This window comes from Ictidomys tridecemlineatus, chromosome 2 (assembly GCF_052094955.1).
Source record: "Ictidomys tridecemlineatus isolate mIctTri1 chromosome 2, mIctTri1.hap1, whole genome shotgun sequence".
In the NCBI taxonomy this organism is placed as follows: Eukaryota; Metazoa; Chordata; class Mammalia; order Rodentia; family Sciuridae; genus Ictidomys; species Ictidomys tridecemlineatus.
Genome location: NC_135478.1, coordinates 2144015 through 2166531, shown reverse-complemented (window position 1 = coordinate 2166531; position 22517 = coordinate 2144015). Strand labels below are relative to the sequence as shown.

Sequence of the window (22517 nt, the reverse complement as noted above, 5' to 3'; positions counted from 1 at the left end):
GGCAGGCCCACCTCGTGGGGGGCATGAGTGTGGGGTAGAGGGGCTTTTCAGAGGGTGGGGCCTGCCGAGTGCCTGGGTGTGGAGGGGTCTCCCTGCCAGCCAGAGAGGAGCCAGGCTTAAGAAGATGCAGAGACTCGGGCAGTGGGATGCGACCGGGCTCAGCCCTCCAGAGGCCCTCAGTGTGGGCTGGCGCCGGAGGCAGGAAGAGCGGTGGGCGGGGAAGGGGCTTCCGGACACTGAGGGGAGGCCAGGCAGGAGCCCATCCTCCTCCTGGGAGCCTAGGGGACGGGTGGAGCAGGGTCAGGGCCCGGATGGCCATCCTGACACGCCAGACCCCATGGAGCCAAGCTCTGGGCAAACGCAGGCCAAGGAGGCGCAGCACCCCCAGCCCAGCCCCTCCCTGTGCACGGCCTCAAAGGGTGACCCAGGCTGTGGGCCCCTCACCACAGGGCAGGCACCCTGGGCAGGAAGGACCCCTGCAAGGCCGCCTCTGCCAGGACCTCTCCAGGGCTTGTCCGACCCGCCCTCTCCAGTGCCAGGCCCGGCCTAGACCTCCCCTGCCTCCACATCCTGGAGTGGGCGGGGGAGGGGGGCTGGTGACAAGCCGTTTGCCTGGGGAGCGCGCCCAGCCCCGCCTCGGCCTCCTGGCCTCCCTCCTGTCCCCACAGCCACCTCTGGAAGGCCAGCCCCCACCCCGGGATCCCCTGCTGCTCCTCACAGGGGCCTTTCTCATCCAGGGTCTAGCTGGAGGGACAGGTCACCCTCCCCCACTGACCCTGCATCTTCCACATGCACCACCATAGGGGCCTCAAAACGATAAATATCGGGTCTGTGTATCAGACCCGATCCCGCCTGGTTGGCCAGCGGGGCCCCTGCCCCAGGTCTGGGCCTCTGGGGAGCCGCTCGCCCCGCCCCCTCGGGGCTCAGACCTTGAAAAACAAAACGCGGGAGCCGCGGGGAAGGCCCCCGAGACGGCCGGGGACCCGGGCCCAGCTCCCGAGAGGTACCCCTGCCCCCTGGCTCCGCACCCCTTCCCCTGCAGCCTCAGGACCCACTGTCGACCCCAGCCCCAGGGATGTCCCAGGCGGCGTGGGGCACCCAGCGACCTTTGGCGGGGCCTGAGGGGCGTGGCCAGCGAGGCCAGAGGCAGGGCTGGTGAGTGTCGAAGGACAGAGACTCAGAGACTGGGAGGCAGGACGCGAGAGCCGGAGCACAGGCTGCCCAGCGGCCCGCACCCACCCCGCCCGGCTGCCCGCGACCTGCTCCTGGCCGGACCCACTGCAGGGCCTGCACCACACGGGGCCGCCCTGCACAGACTCGGGCTCCCCAGCTCCCAGGACCCCGCCCGGGTGAGGTCTGCGCGGGCTGCGGGGTGGGCGTCTGCGGGGTATGTCTCGTAGGCGTGGCCACTGGTGAGGTGCCTGTGTCCCTGCTGGCACAGAGGGGGCTTGGCACCCTGCCCTGCTCCTGTCTTGGCCTGGGCAGGGCCAGCGGGCATCCTGAGGGCTGCCTGCTGGTGTGCCCAGCCTGGGGAGGGTGCCCCGGGGCCATGGGTGAGTGGCTTGCTGTTCATCTGTGTGCCTGCCTGTCCCTGTCCCCTTAGGCTCGGCTGCTTGTCTTAGTGCTCTGAGTGTGTGTCTTCCTGTGTGCAGGTCTGTCTGCTGAGCTGTGTGCCCAGCCGTCTACCGTCTGCACCGAGTGCCGGGGCACATGTGCCTTTGGTGTGATCACTCTAGTGTTGGGCTCCAGTAGCACCCAGGTCCACACCCGGCCCCTTGTGCTGTGGTGGGGGAACCCCACTGGGTAGATGAGGAAACTGAGGCTCAGATGGGGGACCCAGTGAGGCTCCCCACCGAGTGTAACTGCTCTGGAAGCCCTGCAACACCCTCCATCCACATGGGGGCCTACTGATGTCACAAACAGGAAAGACTCCCGGAAGCTGTGCTTTGTGGCGAGGGGAGGCAGGCAGCACCTGGTGTTCCCGTGTCAGGCACCGGTCAGTGCTGACTCCCTGGGAGGGGCGAGGGTGTGTGGGCTGCACGCTGTGGGCATTTGGATCAGAGTCCAGTGGGGGGCCAGGGCTGGCCAGGTCTGCAGGTCCCGCTGAAGGCACTGGCCTGGGTCATGGTCAGAGGCTTCAGGAGTCCTGAGAGGTCAAGGTCACTGCACTCCTGCCGGCCGCCCCCAGGGCAGGCAGGGCAGAGGCAGATGCCCTGGGGCAGAGCAGCCAGATGCCTGCAGGAACGAGCTGCCCACCCCCATTTCACAGAGGGGAAGGCGAAGGCCAGGCTGAGCTGCACCCCAGCTTGGAGAGGTCCGGAGGGGACTGAGGCCAGCGTCTCTCTGGGGCAGCAGGGCTGGTCAGGATGTGGGGCCAGGGCGGGGGCTGGGTGTGGAGAGGCAGAGGGCCAGGCTGAGGCCATGGCTGCGAGGTGACGCTGGCGGGAGGGGGCCCATCAGAGGAGGGGCCTGGGGCTGGGAACCAGAAGGCACATTCCACCCGGAGCAGAGGCAGCCAGCAGGGCTCTGGATCTGTCCCCAGGAGGAGCAGGAGCTGAGAGAGTCCAGGAACCCGGGACGGCCACGCGCCCACCCGAGTTCCAGAAGCTCAGCCCTCAGATTCAGGAACCCGAGGCCTCTGGACTCCAGAACCAGGGCCCAGGAGAACTCCAGAACCCAGAGCTCTGGCTGCAGGCGCTCAGGCCCCGCCCCTCCGCAGGTAGAGGGAGGAGCTTCTCCCAGGGCCACACAGCTCAGTGGGTCCTCCACAGATGGGGTCCCCTGCTGCCCATCCTGGCTGACGCAGGAGGCCACGGCAGGTCCGCCTCCTGGCCCGCCAGCCATTTTACCTGAGCCCAGGACAGGGAGGGCGGAGGGGGCCTCCCTGACGGTTCTCCCCCTCCCCCAGGCCAAGGGCTTGGGTCAGGCCCGGCTCCAGCCACCAGCAGTGTGAGGCGCCTGGGTGTGCGTCCAGGGTGAGCGGGGCTCCTGCGGCCCCAGAGTGGGGGGCAGGAGGCACAGGACCTGCGGCCACTCCAGGCAGAGGCTGGGCTGGGCCGTGGCCAAAGGCAACGTTCAGAAAAGCACTTGGCGGCTGGGGGTCCCCTGGGACCCAGTCCCATCTGACCGGCAGCGCACTCCTGCCTGCCACAGCACAGGGCCTCCCTTCGGTGGTCTCAGGGAGTGTCCTGTGGCTCTGGGCCTCAGTTCCCCAGCTGGGGGGCCACCCACCCGGTGGCAGAGGCCCTGGCTCTTGGCAGGAGGGACGCCCATGGTGGCCATCAGGAGCTGGGTGATTCATAAGGCTCTGCAGGGAGGAACCGAGCCAGAGGAGCATGCCGGGTCCAGGATGAACTGGGGCGAGGCCAGTGGCCGCCCGCTCAGCCTCCAGCAGTGAGCCCCAGACGGCCACCCTCTCCCAGGCTGCAGGAGTGTGGGCCTGTGCCCTGAAGCCCCGGCCCCTCAGCCCCCTTTACAGGAAGAGAAATGGAGGCTCCAAGCAGGGATGTGGAGTCCAGGCAGGGAGAGGGCATGAGAACTGGCCTGGGCAGCTTGAGGCGACTGCTGCCCACAGGCCCTGCCACTGGTCAGCAGCCCCGGTCAACCTCAGATCAGCTCCAACAAAGTGGCCACCTCTGCCGGATCCCCGGAGCCGCCTGTGCCCCTCACTGCTCCGCCCAGGGCAGGTCCAGCCCTGGCCCCTGGGGATGGCGGGCAACTCAGGGCCGTTCTGGACTCTCTTGTCCTCTGTGGTGTCCTCAGGAACCAGCAGCCCAGTTTTCTTTCTTTCTTTTTCTTTCTTTCTTTCTTTTTGGTCCCAGGGTTTGAACCCGGGGCACTGAACCACCGAGCCGGGTCCCCAGCCCTCTGGTTTTATTTTGAGACAGGGCCTCACTGAGTTGCTGAGGCTGGCTGGGCACTCCTGGTCCTCGGCCCCGGCCTCCGAGCCCTGGCCTGCAGGGCACTGGCTGTTGATGGAGCTGCTCGCGCTCCTCCACATCTGGCCTTGGTTTCGCTGTGTGGCCGACCCGCAGCCCACGTGGTGTCTGAGCAGCTGGGTGTTGGGTTCTCCCTGGGCCCCACCCTGGTGCCCACTGCCCTCATGGTGGGTCCCTGCCCTCCAAGCTGGCTCTTTGTTCCCACATGGAACTGGAACTTCAGGGTTATTTCTTATTATAAAAGTGACGCACAGAAACGGAAAGCGGCCTCACACTATGCGTCCCAGGAGAGTGTGGCCAGGCAGCGACACGCCTTGTCCCAGCACACCCAGGGGAGGGACCCCACGGGCCTTCCCAGGGCGGCCTAGCAGCCGGCTGGCACTCTAGCTGCAGCCGGAGGCCGGGTCTCCATCTCTGTGACTGAAGCGTGCGCTGGGGTCAGCCACGTCCAGCTTGGGTGTGCGGGAGGCCGAGTCTGAGGCTCAGGAGGGGAGCCCCCACCCCCCGGCGCCATGGTGGGAACCGGGGCTGGAGTTCGACCCTGGCTCCCTGCCTTTCTCTAGGACGCAGAAAACGTCCCCTGGTGTCCCCTGAGGAGGGGCCCTGGCCTGAGCCCTCGAGAGCCCTGGAGACGGTGAGACTGGAGTGGGCGTGGCGGTGGCCTCCGCGGGGCGGTCCAAGCGGATGAGGACGCACCTGTGGGACGGGAGGGCGGAGGGGCGCGTGCCCTGGGGTGTTGAGGGTTGTGCGGGAGTTCGCCACAGTCACGGGGAGACCGCGCAGGACGAGTGCAGCCTTCCCCTCTCTGCCTCCCAGGTGTGCCGCCCCAGCGCCCGCCGGCCCGCCTGCAGCCTGCGCCTGATGGGGTGGTGACGCGGCTCCAGCGCCATGTGGTCCAACAGCAGCGTCCTGGGGCCCTGCTTCCGCCCCACAAACGCCACGCCCGAGGAGCGTCGCCTGGTGGCCTCTCCCTGGTTCGCGGCCTCCTTCTGCGCCGTGGGCCTGGCCTCCAACCTGCTGGCGCTGAGCGTACTGGCCGGCGCGCGGCAGGGCAGCTGCTGCCCGCGGTCCCCCTTCCTCATCCTGCTGGGCGGCCTGGTCCTCACCGACTTCCTGGGGCTTCTGGTCACCGGAGTCCTCGTGGTGTCCCGGCACGCCGCGCTCTTCGACTGGCGCACGGCGGACCCCGGCTGCGGCCTCTGCCACTTCATGGGCGTGGCCATGGTCTTTTTTGGCCTGTGTCCCTTGCTGCTGGGGGCCGCCATGGCCTCCGAGCGCTACCTGGGCATCACCCGGCCCTTCTCCCGCTCGGCGGCCGCCTCGCAGCGCCGCGCCTGGGCCACCGTGGGGCTGGTGTGGGCGGCGGCGCTGGCGCTGGGGCTGCTGCCCCTGCTGGGCGTGGGCCACTACACCGTGCAGTACCCCGGCTCCTGGTGCTTCCTCACGCTGGGGCCGCAGCTCGGCGACGCGGCCTTCGGGCTGCTGTTCGCGCTGCTCGGCGGCCTGTCGGTCGGGCTGTCCTTCGTGCTCAACACCATCAGCGTGGCCACCCTGTGCCACGTCTACCACGGGCAGGAGGCCGCCCAGCAGCGCCCGCGCGACTGCGAGGTGGAGATGATGGTCCAGCTCCTGGGCATCATGCTGGTGGCCAGCGTCTGCTGGATGCCGCTGCTGGTGAGTGTGGGCAGGGCTCCGGGGAGGCTCCAGGCGCCTCGGTGACTGGGCAGGGGAGCCTCCGGGCACTGAGAGCCTGGGGGGTTCCAGGCTGCCACTGGGGCCCGGGTTCGACATCCCGGGGAGGGCATCAAAGCTCAGGCTCAGGAGGACGAGTGGGAGTTCACCTTCCAGATGAAACTGGGGAAGCATTCTGGGTGGAACCAGGCCATCCGCACTTCCCGATGCTACCTGGTGCCCGAGGCCGGGCTGGACCTCAGCCGGGCCAGATGGTCCCTGGGTCGGGGAGCTTGGCTGGGGGCAGGAATGCCCAGGCCGCTCTTCATGCCCCGAAGGTCTGAGGTCCCATCATTGAACGGCTGTTGTCTGCCATTTGGGTGCTATTTTTTTTCCCACACCCACGGGAGTCAGGATGAGAAGCCCAGGTCAGAGCCAAGCTCGGGCCCCAGCCTTGCCCAGGGGCTTACTGCCTCTGGCGGTGCCCTCTGAGGGGGGAGGGGTTAACAGATGGCACCTTGGGCCACTGATCCTGGTGGACACTTACCAGACACAGGTGGGCACGTGAGGCCCTGGGATCCGCCCAGCACCACACACACAAAAGGGACAAGATGCCCACCTTTCCGTGCGTTGGCAGACGCTCACTGAGCACTGACCGCGCACCAGCCGGTCCATGGGCAGACACCACGGGGGGCAAAACTGACTGCCCAGAGCCGCCCTGGTTTGCCCAGTAGGCGAACTCCTAGGACTCCTAGGCATCCTTCAGAGCCCACCCCCCAGGGCTGGGAACAGGCAGGGCCCGTTCTGGGCGTGGAGGGGCGTGCCTGTGACGCCTGCGGAGGCCGAGGCCAGAGGACTCCAACATCCAAGGGCTGGGGAGGTGGCTCAGGGTTAGAGCATCCCGGAGTCAAATCCCCAGTTTAAAAAAAAAGGAGCCTGGAGGCCGAGGACGGGGAGGAGGAGGCTACTGCAGACCTTAGGGGTGAACTGTGTGGAGAGCTGGGGAGGAGCGAGCGCTCCAGGCCGAGGGTCCAGCCCAGCAAAGGCCCTGGGGAGCAGCTTGGCATGTTGGGAGCACAGTGAGGAGCCCATGTGGGCGCGGCAGAGACGGTGGCGTGGGAGGTGGGAGGTGGGAGCCCTGGAGGGCTGTGCGCAGAGGAGGGGCCCGAGTCAGGTGCTCGCAGGCGCCCTCTGGCGGCTGCGGGGAGGACAGGCTGGAGGAGCCCAGCTTCAGGTTGGTGAGGGTGGGACTGGGGTCTGCCTTCCCTCCGCTCTGTCCCCAGGGGCACCCAGCACACAGTAGATGCTTAGGAAACAATTTTAATGTAGCAGTACATTTTAATAAAATACGAATTATTTTAGCATACTATACACTTTAATTATAATTAGTTGTAATTATACAATAGAAGACAATTATATTTACTTTGTTATCAAAACTAATAGTCGCATTATTAAACAAGGTTTGACGACATCATGCATGATTCCTCATGTTATGTAATTATATGTCTGCCTTGAGTTATTATCACTAGTAATTACATTCACAATGTAATCATTATGTCACTCTCAAAAATCATGTGGTACAGTAATTTAGTAAAACATCTCTCCTACATTTTATGACTATAAACTTCATATTTAGTGAAATGTGTTGAAATAACCAAGTACAGCATGCAGAAATACAGCATGTGTAAAATAACTGTCTTTTGGCGGGCGAGGAGGCACACACCTGTAATCTCAGCGACTCAGGAGGCTGAGGCAGGAGGATTGCAAGTTCGAAGTCAGCCTCTGCAACTTAGCAAGATCCTCAGCAGCTTCGTGAGACCGTGTCTCAAATAAAAATTGAAAAGGTTTGAGGGTGTGGCTCAGCGGTTGTCGCCCCTGGGTCCCATCCCCAGGACACAAAAACTTATGTGAGATGTGAGTTAATACAGCAGTGCGTCCCAGTGTGTGGGGGGGCTCAGACCGCGGAGGGGGAGGGCGGCAGTGTGGTTTCGGTGCCTGCTCTCGCCCAGGTGCTATTTCATGGACACAGCAGCAGCAGCTCAGAGAGGTCAAGCAGTTCCCCCCAGGTGAACCAGCAAGGTGCATTTCAGAGCCTGCTGCCCGCTAACGCCCTGGCCCTCGCAGGTCTTCATCGCCCAGACGGTGCTGCAGAACCCGCCTGCCATGAGCCCGGCCGGGCAGCTGTCCCGGACCACGGAGCAGCAGCTGCTCATCTACCTGCGCGTGGCCACCTGGAACCAGATCCTGGACCCCTGGGTGTACATCCTGTTCCGCCGCGCAGTGCTGCGCCGCCTGCACCCGCGCCTCAGCGCCCGGCCCAGGTCCCTCTCCCTGCGGCCGCCGCCGGCCCAGGGCGCCAGGCTGCAGTAGGGCCAGAAAGGACCGGCCCCCATAACCCCGTCCCCTGTCACCTGGCACCCGCCTGTCCCCATGGCCCAGGAGCTGGGGCTCCGAGTGGACCGCGGACCAGAGCCGCGGGAGCAGGGGCCGCCCTCTCTGAGGTCCCCTTCTCCCCAGCAGGGGCCAGGAGCAAGGCTGGGGGAGCTCAGAACGCGGGGCTCCCCTTCCCGAAACCCCCGCGGAGGTGCGGAAGCCGCGGCCGAGGACCTGGACGCTGGGGGCCGGGGGCTCCCTCCGAACCCCGCCTAAGGAGGCTCTGCCTGGGGTGTGAGCGGGGACCCCCTTCATGCCGAAATATATCTCTGGGCCCTGCTGTGTGTTCCTTCGCTTCCGGACGCGGCCGGCCTCGGCCAGGAGGGCGCGGGGCTGTCGGCGGCAAGAGGGTGCGGAAGCTGGCTCCATCCCCGCAGGCACGCGCAGGGCCCCCCCTGCACAGCACTGGGACCCGGGCAGGTACTCGGAGGCCCAGGAGGAGCTCAATAAGTGCACGGCACACAGCAGGCGCTCGCGGGCATTCGCTGACCACCCATGCCCAGCCCCCTCTCCTTGGCCGCCCCACAGTGACACAGGGCTGCTGCAGGGTGCCAGGTGCCTTTATTGCCAGGAGCCCTGAGGGTGCGCAGAGCCGCCGCCTCCCCCTCCCGCTGCCGGGTCCGCTTACACCTCCAGGCACCTGAAACCCAAGCCCCATTCTACCTCCTCCACACCTGCTGGGAAAGGAGGTCACCTGCCTCATCTGGGGGGCAGGCTGGGAGGGACAGGTGAGGAGGAGGCTGCAGGAGCCATCGCGGGGGGGAGGGACCCTGACTCCCTGAGCATGGGGGAGGGGCACAGGGTCTGAGCACTCCCAGGACCACCCTGGGGACAGGACTTGAAGTGGCAGATATGGTGGGTCGGGTGGACATCTGGGGCCCCAACTGGGGCTTGGGGAAAAGGGCTGGCTCCTGGGGGGTTTCATGTCCCAGATCCTGGGCTGAGGCAGAGGCCCAGGGGCTGGAGTTGGGCTTTGGGCAATGGGCCTGGGGAGTGGGGGGGCCAGGCCGGCTGAACTCCAGGGTCAAGGTGGGGGTCGGTGGGTGGAGCCAGCTGGGCCTCCGAGCTGAGGGGGCTCTAAAGCTGGGCTTTTGAGCTGAACTGAATCCGGGACTGGCCTGGGTTCCGGGGCTGGGCAGAGTCTCAGAGCTGGGCGCAGCTCCAGAGCCGCGGGGAGTGCTGGAGCTGAAGGGGGTTCAGAGTTGGGCCGCGCCCTTGCCCTTGCCCGAGTCCCTGAGCCAGTCTGTGCTCCAGAGCCGGTGCGCCTCCCTAAGTCCCCCTGAGGACCAGAGGTGGCCTGGGGTGTGGCCTTGAGCTGGGACCTCGTGCTTGGCAGGGGTTTGGAGGCAGTGGAGTCCCAGAGGTTGGTGGAGCTCTTGGATGGTGCAGGGTCCTGGAGCCCAGCCCCAGGGCTGCACTGGACTGGGTCGCAGCAGGACTAGACTGGACTCCGGCACTTAGCTGGGTTCTAGAACTCACCTGGGTCCCAGCTGCTGCCTGCATTTCAGAGCCGGCTGGGTTTTTAGAACCAGGCTGTGCTCCAGAACTGAGCTGCGTTCTGGGGCTGTGTTGAGCTCTGGAGCTGGGCCAGGCTGTGTGGTCTGTCTGGGTCCCAGAGCTGGACCATGCCCTGCAGGGAGACTGGGGCTCGGCACATTGCCGCGTTCCTGAGCTGCGCTCAGGGGCAGGGGCCGAGCCGGTGCTGGTCTGGATTCTGGAGACGGGCCTCGTTGTAGCTGTAGGCTGGGTTCTAGAGCTGAGCTCAGTCTCAGAGCTGGACTTGGACTCAGGACGGGGGCAGGTAGTTGGAAGCAAATGGGTTTTAGAGTAGAGTTGAGGTTTGGTTCTGGATTGAGCGACAGCATGGGGCCAGCTTTCTGGGCTGGCCTGAGTTCTTGGATGGGGTTTTGTCTGAGAGCTGACCTTTAATCCTGAGCTGGCTTGAATTCTGTGGCTGGGCTGATTCTGGAGTCTCACCTGGGGTCCAGAACTCAGTGGTGCTCCCAGGCTGGCCTGAGTGTCCAGGTAGGGCCGGGCCACGCAGGTGTCTTGAGACATAGAGACAGGTGGAGTTTTATGGCCAGGCTTAGGATGAGAGCTGGGCTGGGTTCCAGAACTGCGATTAATCTCCAAACTGAGCAGAATCTTAAAATCTGTCTGGGTTCCAGAACTTGGTCTGCTGTCAGGGCTTGGCTGAACTCTAGAGCTGGCCTCAATCACAGAAATGGCCTGAATTCTAGAAGAGGACTTGGTCTTGGAAATGAGCTGAGTTCTAAAGACAGGCTTGGTCTCAGAGCTGGCCTGAGTTCTAGAACAGGGCTTTGTCTCAGAGCTGAGCTGGGTTCCAGAGTGGAGTTTGGTCTCGCTGCTGGTCTGAGCTCTAGAATAGGATTTTGTTTCAGAGCTGAGCTGGGTTCTGGAGCTAGACTTGGTCTCAGAACTGTCCTGATGTCTAGAGGCAGATTCGGTGTCAGAGCTGGGCTGGGTTGTAGAGTCAGGCTTGGTCTCAGAGCTGGCCTGAGTTCTAGAACGGGGCTTGATCTCAGAAATGAGCTGGGTTCTGAAGTCAGGCTTGGCCTCGGAGCTGAGTTCGGTTTCTGAGTCTGGTTGGTATCTAGAGGTGGGTTCTAGCTCAGAGCTGGCCTGTGTTCTAGAGCAAGATTTGGTTTCAGAGCTGAGCTGGGTTCCAGAGTGGAGTTTGGTCTCGCTGCTGGTCTGAGCTCTAGAATAGGATTTTGTTTCAGAGCTGAGCTGGGTTCTGGAGCTAGACTTGGTCTCAGAACTGTCCTGATGTCTAGAGGCAGATTCGGTGTCAGAGCTGGGCTGGGTTGTAGAGTCAGGCTTGGTCTCGGAGCTGGCCTGAGTTCTAGAACAGGGCTTGATCTCAGAGCTGAGCTGGATTAAAGAGTCAGGCTTGGTCTCAGGGCTGAGTTTGGTCTCCGAGCCTGGCTGGTATCTAGAGGTGGATTCTTGCTCAGAGCTGGCCTGCATTCTAGAGCAAGACTTGGTCTCAGAACTGAGCTGGGTTCTGGAGTCAGGCTTAGTCTCAGTGCTGCTCTGAGTCCTAGAACAGGACTTGATCTCAGAGCTGAACTGAGTTCTGGAGCCAGGCTTGGTCTCAGAGCTGCATTTGGTCTCTGAGCCTGGCTGGTATCTAGAGGTGGGTTCTAGCTCAGAGCTGGCCTGGGTTCTGGAGCACAGTTTGGCCTCAGAGCTGGGCTGTGTTCTCATGAAGGGCTGGGTTGTGGAGCCAGGTTGGGACTCTGAAGTGGATTGGGTTCTGGAGCAGGGCTGGGCTTTGGGCACCGGCTGGGATGGCGGGGGCAGTGGGCTGGGCTGCGGGCTGGGGCTGCGCTCGGCCCCGGGGCAGACTAGCCACAGGCCTCCCTGGCCTCTGCGATGGCGGCCCACACCTCCACCACAAACTCGTCCGGGAAGGCAAACTCGCCCAAGACGGAGTCTAAACAGCGCGCAAACTCCCGGACGCTGCCCGTCTTCTTGGATGTCTCCACCATGGTGCATGCTGCGGGCCGTGTGGGAGGGACGTGGTGAGGCTGCTCCTGGCTCCGGACGGGGCCCCGGCCTCCTCCCGGGGACTGCCCTCCCTCCAGGGACACCCAGCTTACCCGGGCCCCTTACCCAGCTCTGGGTCCCGAATGCCCATGTAACTCTCCAGCAGGTCGTCCACCTTCCGGGACGCCTCCTCCTCAAACTCGCTGGGCTGGGCACAGGGGAGGAGGCCGGGGGTGAGGAGTGCCACCCAGCCACCCGCCCCGGGGAGGAGCAGCTGGGACACCCAGCGTCTGTGCTCTGGCGCCACCCGATGGCCCCGCCTCCTCCCAGGACCCGCCTCACGGGAGGGGAACGGAGGCTGTGGGGGGGGCCTGGGCAGCCGGCCCTGGAGGAAGCCCCACTCACCGCCTCCTCCACTGTGGCAGCACCCCCAGAGCGGAGCCGCAGGGTCTCCCTCCCACTGGCCACTCGTGCTTCCATAGGACATTTGCTGCCCCTGCTCCTCTGGCCGATCATATCTGGAGGGAACAGAGTGGGGACAGGCGTGTTCTGGATGTGGAGAACCCCGGGAAGCCGCCAGCTGAGCTTTCTAGAACCTTCTTGCCCTTCACCTTCAGAGACCACTCAGGTTCCACTCTTCCTAAGACACGAAGCCACGAGTCCAGAGGGAGCCACAGAGCAGCCAGGCGGAGACCGACGTGTCCATCCTGCCCTGGACACTTCCCAAACCTGCCTCTTCAAGGGACTCCCTTCGGTGGCTGGAGGGTCGGGGTCCTCCCTGGAGAAGTGGCTCTTCCTTTTAGACAGATCTAAACCCCCTGCTCCTGTCTCCTGGGCCTCCTCCACCAGGTGCCAGGCACCGTTGGAGTCTGTCACCCTAGACTGGTACCACCCCAAGGGCCACCCACGACGGGCCAAGGAGGGCAGCCCATGTTGATCCACAGGAGGAAGTGGCCGAGATGGTGCACATTCTCCAACAGAGGCCCCAGCAGGGTGGACCTGTCCCCAGGCACCCTGGGCCACGTCTGACATCTGTGGCTCAGCACCCTGCAGTGCCCAGGACACCCCTCCAGAGAAGGGTCCAGCCCCGGTGTCCAGTGCCGAGGCCAAGAGCCACCGTCTGGAGCAAGCTTCCTGCCTCTCCCAGGGGCCAGTCTCATATTCCCTGTGGAAAGCACCTTCCTAGAACAAGCCAGGTGTCACGGGGCCACCTCACAAGCTCTCAGCCGGCCAAACAGTTGACCTATCTGACCCCTCTGCCCGAGCTTTCCCCCGTCCTCCCCCACCACTGACCCTCTGGTGGTCTAGAAAGTCCCTGCCCGTTCTGGACACAGTGCCAGGAGCCTGCCATGCACAAGAGGCATCCAGAAATGTCCTCTGGGTGTGTGATACTGGGGGTGGAGCCCAGGGCCCCAGGTCCAGGCAGGCACTCTGCCCCTGAGCCCGGCCCTCCACACCGTCCACCCTGCCCCTCCTCCACTGTCCCAAGTGCCCGCTTTCTGGTCGCTCCCCCCGCCAGCCCAGGTGGCTCTCACCGAAGGCTCTCTTGGGCTGCACCAGGCGCAGGGTGAAGGGTTGGGACTTGGGCAGCTCCCGGAGCATCTTGGCCACCTCGTAGTGGCGGCAGCCGACGATGGAGTGGTCATTGATGGCCTCGATGCTGTCGCCCACACACACTGCCTCGATGCGGTTGATGATGCTGCCCTCCTTGATCCTCTGTGGGCACCCAGAGCTGCTCTCAGGCAACCCGGCCACCTCCCGTGGGTCCCCAGAGCCTACGTAGATCCAAAGAGGCAGTCACTCAAGTCAGATCCCCAAACACCCAGGAAGTGACCGGCCACCCTAGGCACCTTGATGAAGGCATAGCCAGCCCCATTGTCGGTGATGGTCAGTCCCAGGGCATCTTCTGTTTTGGTGACCTCTACCTCCTTGGTCTCGCCGCGCACATGGGCAAAGATGAAGTCCTCCAGCCCTATCTGTCCACCCAGAAGCTTCTGCATGTCTACCTTGTGGCTGTTGAGGGTGCAGAATAAGATCTGTGGGAGAGGGGGGCCCGAGTTCGCCTCAGCTCTCGACTCTGCACCACCCTGGGGTGCGTGGGTGCAGAGCCCCAGGAGGAAACCGAGGTGCCAAGGCAGCCCCCCAGGATTGGCTGGGGTGGAGACCTCAGAATGGGGATGTGGGAGAAAAGGAAGCTGCGGACACAAGGGGTCCCTCTCCGCCACCTCCCGAGCCCTGACTTCCATGTTAAACCCCGGAGGAGGTTTTTTTCAGAAAAATGGAATTTCCTGGCGCCCCCTTCGGGCTGCACAGTGCAAGGACCTGTCTGGAAAGCACCAGCTCCCAGCCTCCAGAGCCACGGACCTCCGGACCCCAGGCACCCGTGCCCAGGCACGCGGGGAGCTCCTCCCAGAGGCAGGGATCCATCCGAGCTGGGTCCACGGAGCCGGCCCTGGAAGAGCAAGCGCTCCTGACCCAAGACCTGCTAATCTTTTGCTCAGGGCACCTCGGATCCAGAGGAGCATTCCTGAGATCTGGCGAACCGACCTCCGCAAGCGCCCGGCATCCGGGGGTCCTGGGACCCGAGGTTTCCTAGGAATCTGGGATCCGCGGGCTCCCGTCTAGGGCCCAGGCTCCGTCCCTATCCCCGCTCCGCCCGGCACCTCGGGCGCGGGAATCAGGGTGGGGGGCACTCACCTCGGTGGGCGCGATTCCGAAGGCCTCTGCGATCTTGGCGTAGAGCTCGCGGACGTTGGTGAAGCCCTCGATCTTGCCGGTGGGGCTGCCGTGCGCCAGCTGCGTGCGGAAGACGAGGCGCGGGCGCACGCGGGGCGCGGCTGGGGTCTCCGCCGGGGAGGGCGGGGGCACGGGGGCGCGCGGGGTCTCAGCCCCCGGGGCCTCGCGGGCAGCAGCGCTTTCCATGGCCGGAGGAGCTCCTCCACCCACCCAGGCTGCCGCCGCCGCCTCCGGATCCACCGCTTCCTGCAGCCTCCCCTCCCCCTGTCCAGGGAGCGATAGCCGAGTCGCCCTGGTAAGGCGATCCGGGAACCCGAGCCGCCCGGGAAGGCGATACCATGGGGTGGGGAGGGGGGCACGGGCCCCAGGTGTCCGGGCCCTGCCAGGGCCAGCTGCACCCTCCCTGGGGACGTCTGGCGGTCCGCAGGGGCCTGAGATGCAGATGCAGAAATAACAAGGATCGCAAATAAGGTCGGGGACAGCTCCGTGCCCTGGCGCTCACTCTCTGCTGCGTGGGTTCTTTAATTCTTGCAACAGACTTAAGAGATGGGGAGGGGCGTTAAGTTGGTATAATGTGAGCTGCAGGGCGTCCCTCCTTTGCCTACAGCCCTCCATAGCTCCCACTTCCTTTTGAGTCAAAGCCCAAGTCCTCCGTGATCCAGGAGACCCTGCGGGACCTCTCCTGTCCCCTCACTGCCTCCCCCTTCCCTCTCCCCTCTGTTCCAGCCACACAAACTCCTGACTCTGCCTCCAAAGCCTTGGCCCAGAGCTTTGGCACAGCACAGCGAGCCTTCTGCCTGGCTCACTCCCCACCTCTTTAGGACTTTGACCTCCTGCTTGCACCACCTCTAAACCTACCTTCCCCAGCCCAGCGTGGTCTCCTTAGCATCTAAAGACAGTAGATAGTTCACTTTCTCCCCTGTGTCCTGCCTGCATCCCTGTCGACAGGCTCAGCTCCTGGAGGGCCTGGGCCTGGTGTGCTTTTTTAATTCTTATCATTCTTGAAGTTGGACACAATACCTTTTTGTATTTGTCTGTTTTTATGTGGTGCTGAGGGTCGAGCTCAGCACTTCACAGGTGCAGTGCTCTACCGCTGAGCCTCGACCCCAGCCCCCCCTTGGTGTCCTTTATTCCTGCAGCATTGCTACACAGAGCAGGCACTCAGGCAGTCTTTGGTGAGGACAAGGATACCCAGCACAGAAGCCTGCAGCCCCCTGGGGCTGTGGGATTGAACCACCTGGGCATCCATCTGCGTTCCTAGACAGGTGCGTGGCACACAGCCACAAGGCAGAGCCTGAGCAGCCTCCTGCTGCCAAGGAATCTCACGAACCAATCATTGGTGGGAAGCAAGTTCCAGGAGGCCTTGGGCAGGAAGGAGAAGTTGCTATCGCGTAGAAAGCTGCCCAGTGAAGCCAGGGAGGGGTTCACGCCTATCGTCTGGGTACCGGGGAGGCTGAGGCAGAAGGGCCGATTCGGAGGCCAGCCTGGGTAACTTATTGAGGGCCTGGCTCCCTTTGTTTCTCACCTGCCCTGAAGGGCTGGGGGTTGAATCCAGGGCCTCATGCATGCCAGATAAGACCCTGTCTCAAAACCACATAAGGGCTAAGAATGTAAGAATGTAGCTGTGACAGAGCGCCCCTGGGTTCCATGCCCAGGACCACAACCAACCAACCGACCTGCCAAACATGATACCAGCCACAGTGTGGGTGGATCTGAGGACCTGGCGCTCAGCCTGAGCTCAGACACAAAAGGACACAGTGTGGGTGGGAGTCCACTCACAGGAAGTGCCTGAATCAGAGACAGGAAGTGGAGTCTGGCTGTTAGGGTCTGAGGGCCTGGGGCCTGGATGCTCATAGGGACGGGACTTCTTTTGGGGGTGGTAAGAATGTTCTGGTAGTCAGTAGAAACGATGGTGGCCTAACAATGTGAATGAGCTCAATGCCACAGAAGTGTCATTTCATTTCATCTCATTTCATGAGATGGTAGCCGCAGCCCAGGGGCACACAGCACGGTCCCACCACTGCTGGATGGCCACGGACCCCTGCAACCTCCTGAGCCCCTCTGTGCTGAGCCCACCAGCCGCCCCAGGAGCGCAGGGTGGATGCTGCTCTGTGGAGGTAGGAGGGCAGGCCTGAAGTCCCTTGCTGGTGTCCCAGAGGCCCTGTGTGCCTCTCCTGGCCCACCCACACCCCAGCAACTGCACACTCACAAGCCCGAACGCAAACTGCGCTGTTTATTGCAGACGTTGGGGTTCAGTTGGGGAAGGTCTGGCTCCCGAGGTCCCTCCACTGGACAAGGGTTTGCACAGCCTTTCCTGGGGTGCGGGGATTTGGGGGCCCACCCGTGAAAGTGGTCACCAGGGTGCCCCCTGCCTGTAAGGCACACGGTGCCGCCCTCTTGGTGAGCCATTTGGGGTCCCACATCGTGCGGTGGGTGGCCACGGAGCCCCACCAGGTGTGCAGCAGTCCTGTCTGGGTCCTGCGCTGTGGCCAGCCCCAAGAGGGGAGCAGGCCTCTCTAGCTCTGCGGCCACAGGGTCTGGCTGCAGCTCCAAAGCCCAGTGCTTCCTCTGGGTTCAAGAAGCTGGGGGGACTGAAAGCTAAAGGGATATTGTAGAAATTTAATTTTAGGGGGGCTGGAGCCCCCAAGGTGCAGAATGGGGCCTAGCCCCTAAGGGGGGACCCCCAGCCTCTCCTTCACTGGGGTGGGATAGAGATGAGCCCAGAGCTGCTTATCTGCGTCCTGAGCGGCCCATTCCTCAGAGGTGCTCGCTGTAAGGGGAGAGAGGAGGCCCCCCATCAGGGCTCAGCACCCACCATTCCCAGGAAACCCAGAGGCCAGGCCCCCCAGCCCCTCCCAGAGCGGAGCCCAACTAACCTGGGCACCTAGGATCTACCCTGAGATTTGGGGACGTTGTGGACCCCACCTGACAAGGCTATACCCTACCAGCCCCTCCAGTACTCCCCAGGGACCCCTCTGGTGGCTAAGCTGGGGTCCAGGCCACAGAACCAGGCACAGACCTGGCGACCTGGGCCAGGATCTCCTTGATGCGGACGATGAGCCTCTCATGCTGGGCTGGGTCACGCTCGATGGCCCCATGCAGCCGGGCCATGTAGAAGTCCAGCGTGCCCAGCGTCGGCGTCTCGCCAGTGCCTGTGGAAGGCAGGCAGGTGGTCAGCAGCCCCAAGGACTCACAGGGACTGGCTCCCTGGGGCAGAGGACAGGGGTTCTGCAGGAAGGGGTCCCCCGAGGGGGATCACCAGTAGTAATAGTGGGGTGGGGTCGGGATTGGGCTATCTGGGTATGGACGCCGCGGGAGGCCATCAGGGTCAGCTGTGGGCAGGAAGCTGGACGGCAGGGTCTTGTGGGGAAGCCGGTTAGTGGTGGTGGGGGCCTATAAGAGCGGAGGACCCCGCGGAGTGGGGTGTGGGGCTAGAGGGCACGGGGAGGGGTGGTGCTAAGAAGTTGGGAGTAAGTGGGACAGGGAGGACAGGGCAGGGGCGGGCCCCAGGGGACAGCTCAAGGCTCAGGGCTCAGGGCTCAGGGCGGGGAGGGCCTGAGGTCGGAGGGTTGGTGAGGAGCAGCTCCTGTGGTCTGGGGGAGCTGGGGAGGTCAAAGGGGCGGGGCTCCCGGGCCGGCCAGAAGGAACGGGGCTAGGAGCGACGAGGCTAGGAGTTTAGGTTGGCGTCTGGGGGCTCAGGGCGCTCGGGTCGGTCTGCGGCGGGCTGGGCGGGGCTCAGAGGCGGGGGCTGCCCGGCGACCCGCGGCGCTCCGCACCCGGCACAGGCAGCGAGGCGAAGCTGGCGGTGAGCGCCTGGCGCACGGCCTGGAGCTGCTGCTGCAGCGCCAGCGTCCGCCGCTCCTCCAGCGCCAGCTCCTGTTCCAGGCGCTCGCGCGCGCTGCTCATGCTCTGCGTGTGTCTCTGCAGCACCGCGTTCTGCTCCTCGAAGGCCACGTTCATCTTCCGCAGACGCCGCAGCTCCGCCTCCCGCGCTGCAGCCGGGGAGCAGGTTAGAGCCTGGAGCTCGCCCTGCGACCCCGCCACTCGGCCACTGGGCCTTGACCCGAGCTGTGCTACCCGCCCCACACCAGCCCCCAGCTTAGAGGAGGCGGATCCCGCTTCCCCTTTCTCCCACCGTGGCACCCTCTTGGCCCACCCTTGAGCACACCACCCACGTCCACGCGCTGGGCTCTTAGGACTCCATTAACGCTCACCTTTGTTTTGGTCCAAGAACTCTTCAGTGAAAATGGGAACATCGAAGGTGGAGAAGCCGTCACAGTCTCCACCCTGGGGCAAAAGGACAAGGTGGCAATTTGGAGGGAAGGCAGACACACCCCCTGGATGTTCCGGAGACTGCAGTCATTTAACATCCACCAGAGGGTCTAGAAACCTCCAGATCTCTCTCCCAGGAGCATGCTGTCCCAGGAGGAGAACATCATTACCTTGTGTCCATTCAAGAGAGTGTTCATGAGCCCGGAGCCCGAGTCCTCTGGTGGGGGAGGGAGGAGGGCAGGATCAGCCTTCCAGTGGCCACCTGCACACAGGCTGCCTGCCGCCCCTCCCCTCGGTCAGTTCTTTCATCCTGGTTCGGGCTCCCGACGTGGTCCCCCTTGCAGCACTGAGTGACCCTCATGCATGTGTAGCGGGTTATGTGTCTTTTCTCTCCATGGAGGGGACCTCTGCCTGGGCAGGGGTCAGCACCATGCAGGGCAGGTGCCACACACTGGCCTCCAGCAGACTCACCTTTCTTGATCTTCTTTTCTTGGATCTTCTCAGCGCACATCTTGTAGGCCTCTGACTGCTGGTAGGCCCGCAGCTCCTTCATGTATTGCTGCTTCTCCCGCTCGGCCTCATCCAGGTACCGCTGCGGGACAGGGCAGCATCCAGAGGCTCAGCCCAGCCCAGATGACAGCCCTCCATGGCCAGACTCTGCCTCCCTCACCCAGGTCTGGCCCTGCCCCACGCCCCTAGCCTTCCATAGCTCCCTGTGCCCTCAGGATGCTGCCCATCACAGTGCCCACCTTACCTCCCAGGGCCCCAACTCAGCACCTTCCTTCCTCCTACATGACCCCCCTCCTCTGGGCTGCTAATGCCTGGATTGTCCCTACTCCATGCCACACTGTTCCTGCTTGCTGAAATATCACTTTCAACAGGTGCAAACTGGAAGCGGATTTGTTAAATCTCTTCAATGCTTTTGCAATTTTATTTGTTTTTTATTTCATTTTTTTTAAGAGAGAGTGAGGAGAGAGAGAGAGAGAGAGAATTTTTAATATTTATTTTTAGTTCTCGGTGGACACAACATCTTTGTTGGTATGTGGTGCTGAGGATCAAACCCGGGCCGCATGCATGCCGCTTGAGCCACATCCCCAGCCCTGCATTTGCAATTTTTAAACTAATTACCAGAATTTGAGACTCACAAGATTTCACCAACAAATATGGCCCCCATCTCTACGTCTTTAGGTATAACATTAAATTTTAGAACTATTCTCCCCTGTTGCTAATTATTGCCAACTTGGGGTGGGTGTTCATGGGTGCTCATTTTTCCAAGCAGAACATGAACCCTCCACATGCTTTTTTTTTTTTTAAAGAGAGAGAGAGAGAGAGAGAGAATTTTTAATATTTATTTTTTAGTTCTCGGCGGACACAACATCTTTGTTTGTATGTGGTGCTGAGGATCGAACCCGGGCCGCACGCATGCCAGGCAAGCGCGCTACCCTTGAGCCACATCCCCAGCCCCCTCCACATGCTTTGAGGGACGTGGCTGCAGGGGTGTCCGAGTGGGCTGGGGGTCCCCCTCACCTGCTTCTCCGCTGGCTGCAGCTTGCTCCATTCTGCGCCCAGCATCTTGGTGATCTCGGGAAAGGGCAGGTCCGGGTGGCGCGTGCGGATCTGCTCACGACGCTCGTTCAGGAAGCGCACGTAGCCTGTCACGGGGGCCTTGGGCCCATTCGGAAGAATCTTCTTTCGCTTCTTGCCCTTGGGCCAGCCACGCTTTTTCACAGGCTGCAAAACCCCTCTGCGTTATTGGGAGGGGCCTGGAGGGCAGGGGCGGGGCTCAGCAGAGAAGGGGCGGGGACTGCGTGGGCGGGGCTAGACGTCGGCCGGGCCTAGTTGGAAAACCGGGAAGGATTGGAGGTATGACGCGGCCAAGCATCCGGACCTGGGTATTAGAGGGGCTCCCTGACCAGGGAGGGCATCGGACTTACTAGAGAGTGGGCAGAGCCCAGGGATGTGGTTGGCTTGGGCTATGGGCGTGGCTTCTTGGTGGGGAGGGTGCGGTCCCCAGGGAGGCGGGGAAGTGGGCGGGGCCCTGGGCGTGGGCAGAACTACCCCTGGCATTGGGCGGGATCTGGGCTCCGAGGCAGTGAGTCTGTTAGGGGTGTGGCATCTAGCACGGGTGGGGTGGGGTCTCTCTCTGCTTCCAGAAGAAATCGAGGCTGTGGGAGGAAGCTCCAGGAATTCAAATCTGGTCTTGGGCGGGGCTTCGAGGTTGGGGGCGGGACCCCGGGGCCTCCCCTGCTGCAGGGGAAGGATTCTCACCTCCTCCTCATGCGACCCCTTCTCGCCGGCCCGCGGGCCCTCGCCGCGCTCCTGCTTGACAGCCACCACGAAGCCCCCATGCTGGCCGGGAGCCTTGCCACTCGCCGGCCTGGGACGAGGGGTCATCAGGATTACTCCCACCCTGAGCCTTCTCTACCCGCCACGCTCACCCTGAGCGTTTTGAGACCACGGAGCCCACGGAGCTGGCCAAGAGGGGCATGAGTCCGGGGAGGGGTGGGCCTCCCTGACCTCGAGGGGGTCAGGATCAAGGGGTCGGGACTGCCTCAATAGCGGGGAGAGCCGGGAGTCCTGGGAGGGACTGGAGCCCAGGAGCGGGGTCGCAGGCTGGAGTCTAGGGAGAAGCCCGTGGAGATCCCCGACCCGGGTGGGGGAGTCAAGACCCCAAGGGGTGGGAGTCCAGGAGCTCGGACAGGGCGGGGGGCAGCGCACTCACGCGGCGGCCGCGCCGGGCTGCTTGGGACCATGGGACATGGCAGCTCAGGGCCGGACCTGGAACACAAGCAGGCAGAGGTGTGGGCTCTCGAGCCCCGGATGGCGGGGTCCCGCCCCCACCCCGACCGGGAGCCGCGAATGCCGGGCCCGGGGCGCCTGGCGGGGGGAGCCGGATCCGGGGGCGGGGAAGTCCTCGAGGGCGGGCGCCCCAGGAATCCTTTGTTGGGCGATCGCCCCCCGGGAGGCCGGGCCGGCTTCCCTCCCGCCCGGAAAGGGCCCCGCCCCGACTCCCGGACCCTGGCGCCCCCGCCCCCTCGCAGGACCCCGAGTTCCGCGGCTGTTTTCACCTCCAAAGAAACTTTCCCGGACCTTTCGACTGCGGCGACGCTCCAACCAACCGCCCCGAGCCCGCCCCTGCCGGCCGCTCCGCCCCTCTCCGCCCCCGGCATGCTAATGACAGTCGTGGCCTATAGCCTGATTGGGTGCGGCATCCCTCTGAGGCGTGACTATGCAGATGAAGGTCGGCGCGCCCGTGGGTGATTGGCTGAGGAGGCTGCAGAGGCGCGTGGGAGGTGGGGCGGGAAGACTGCGGGCGGTGCGTCAAGTTCGGCTGCGCTCGGCTGCGCTCGGGACCAATCAAGGGCTCCTGGAGGCCTCGCTGGGCGGAGCCTCTTAAAGGGCCAGTAGGCGCGGTGCGAACTGCTCCTCCCAGGCTGAAGCTGAGACTCCCCGCCCCTGCCGGATCTGGGAACCTACGGAGCCGGGTTGGTCCCGCCTCAGTTTCCATGGGGACAGCGGTAGGTTGCTAGGGAAGAGGTTAAGGTGTCCAAGAGGCCCCGCCCTTGCGGTAGGGCTAGGTGGACCTGTTCTTAGCGTCTTTCAAAAGCTGGGGAGGGGGAGAGTTCCCGTTTATTCACTTAACTTGCTGTCCCTGTTATGTCGCCCTACGCGGTCTGGGGCTTCTGGGCGCGGGGATTGCTTCACCCTAGGACCAAGGTTTTACCTCCTGTGCAATAGGTTTACTGCACGATGCCCAGGACCAAGAGGCTGGACCCCAGGCTGGGGCTGAGGCTCAATGGCAGAGGCTCAATGGCAGAGCGCTAGACTGGCCTGTGTGAGGCACTGGGTTCGAATCTCAGCAGCACATACAGATAAATAAAGGTCCATTAGTGGCTAGAAATAATATTTTATTTTTTTTTTTTTTTTTTTTTTTTTTTTTTTTTTTTTTTTTTT

The 22517-nt window shown here is 63.4% G+C and overlaps 3 protein-coding genes across 13 annotated transcripts; 1 reads left to right on the top strand and 2 right to left on the bottom strand.

Moving 5' to 3' along the window:
- The first annotated feature begins 1017 nt into the window (after nucleotides 1-1017).
- Tbxa2r (thromboxane A2 receptor) lies at nucleotides 1018-8115 on the top strand. Of its 8 annotated transcripts, none has more exons than XM_078033657.1 (6): nucleotides 1163-1349; nucleotides 1653-1996; nucleotides 2543-2719; nucleotides 4502-4572; nucleotides 4755-5612; nucleotides 7734-8115. In XM_078033657.1, the coding sequence occupies exons 5-6, from the start codon at nucleotides 4827-4829 to the stop codon at nucleotides 7977-7979; spliced, it is 1032 nt and encodes a 343-aa protein (XP_077889783.1). In that variant the 5' UTR covers nucleotides 1163-1349; nucleotides 1653-1996; nucleotides 2543-2719; nucleotides 4502-4572; nucleotides 4755-4826; the 3' UTR covers nucleotides 7980-8115. The 8 variants fall into 8 exon arrangements, with proteins under 8 accessions (XP_077889792.1, XP_077889783.1, XP_040147066.1 ...); XM_040291132.2 differs by having other exon boundaries at nucleotides 1163-1354; XM_078033649.1 differs by having other exon boundaries at nucleotides 1163-1387.
- Nucleotides 8116-8584: 469 nt separating this feature from the next.
- On the bottom strand, nucleotides 8585-15058 carry Gipc3 (GIPC PDZ domain containing family member 3). Of its 3 annotated transcripts, none has more exons than XM_078033507.1 (6): nucleotides 14253-15055; nucleotides 13406-13591; nucleotides 13091-13271; nucleotides 11961-12073; nucleotides 11669-11763; nucleotides 8585-11565 (listed from the first exon to the last, which is right to left on the bottom strand). In XM_078033507.1, the coding sequence occupies exons 1-6, from the start codon at nucleotides 14475-14477 to the stop codon at nucleotides 9312-9314; spliced, it is 3054 nt and encodes a 1017-aa protein (XP_077889633.1). In that variant the 5' UTR covers nucleotides 14478-15055; the 3' UTR covers nucleotides 8585-9311. The 3 variants fall into 3 exon arrangements, with proteins under 3 accessions (XP_077889633.1, XP_077889635.1, XP_005332081.1); XM_005332024.4 differs by having other exon boundaries at nucleotides 11321-11565; nucleotides 11682-11763; nucleotides 14253-15058; XM_078033509.1 differs by lacking the exons at nucleotides 13091-13271; nucleotides 13406-13591; nucleotides 14253-15055 and adding an exon at nucleotides 12167-13059.
- Nucleotides 15059-16507: 1449 nt separating this feature from the next.
- On the bottom strand, nucleotides 16508-21723 carry Hmg20b (high mobility group 20B). 2 transcript variants are annotated; one of them, XM_021730885.3, is made up of 10 exons: nucleotides 21654-21723; nucleotides 21286-21341; nucleotides 20832-20940; nucleotides 20091-20294; nucleotides 19035-19155; nucleotides 18734-18780; nucleotides 18506-18578; nucleotides 18068-18283; nucleotides 17311-17443; nucleotides 16508-17061 (listed from the first exon to the last, which is right to left on the bottom strand). In XM_021730885.3, the coding sequence occupies exons 2-10, from the start codon at nucleotides 21321-21323 to the stop codon at nucleotides 17049-17051; spliced, it is 954 nt and encodes a 317-aa protein (XP_021586560.1). In that variant the 5' UTR covers nucleotides 21324-21341; nucleotides 21654-21723; the 3' UTR covers nucleotides 16508-17048. The 2 variants fall into 2 exon arrangements, with proteins under 2 accessions (XP_021586560.1, XP_005332083.1); XM_005332026.5 differs by having other exon boundaries at nucleotides 21632-21717.
- Between the last annotated feature and the right edge of the window lie 794 nt (nucleotides 21724-22517).

What these genes read in the sequence shown, in the direction of transcription:
- Hmg20b (XM_021730885.3), bottom strand. Translation starts at nt 21,323, where the DNA reads ATGTCCCATGGTCCCAAGCAGCCCGGCGCGGCCGCCGC. An exon ending in GTTCTTGGACCAAAACAAAG is followed by an intron (nt 18,284 to 18,505) that starts GTGAGCGTTAAT and finishes CCCCGGCTGCAG; the next exon opens with CGCGGGAGGCGGAGCTGCGG. An exon ending in CGCCTCGCTGCCTGTGCCGG is followed by an intron (nt 17,444 to 18,067) that starts GTGCGGAGCGCC and finishes TGCCTTCCACAG; the next exon opens with GCACTGGCGAGACGCCGACG.
- Gipc3 (XM_078033507.1), bottom strand. Translation starts at nt 14,477, where the DNA reads ATGGAAAGCGCTGCTGCCCGCGAGGCCCCGGGGGCTGAGACCCCGCGC. An exon ending in TCGGAATCGCGCCCACCGAG is followed by an intron (nt 13,592 to 14,252) that starts GTGAGTGCCCCC and finishes CCTCTCCCACAG; the next exon opens with ATCTTATTCTGCACCCTCAA. An exon ending in GCAGCCCAAGAGAGCCTTCG is followed by an intron (nt 12,074 to 13,090) that starts GTGAGAGCCACC and finishes TGTTCCCTCCAG; the next exon opens with ATATGATCGGCCAGAGGAGC.
- Tbxa2r (XM_078033666.1), top strand. Translation starts at nt 4,827, where the DNA reads ATGTGGTCCAACAGCAGCGTCCTGGGGCCCTGCTTCCGCCCCACAAAC. An exon ending in TCTGCTGGATGCCGCTGCTG is followed by an intron (nt 5,613 to 7,733) that starts GTGAGTGTGGGC and finishes TGGCCCTCGCAG; the next exon opens with GTCTTCATCGCCCAGACGGT.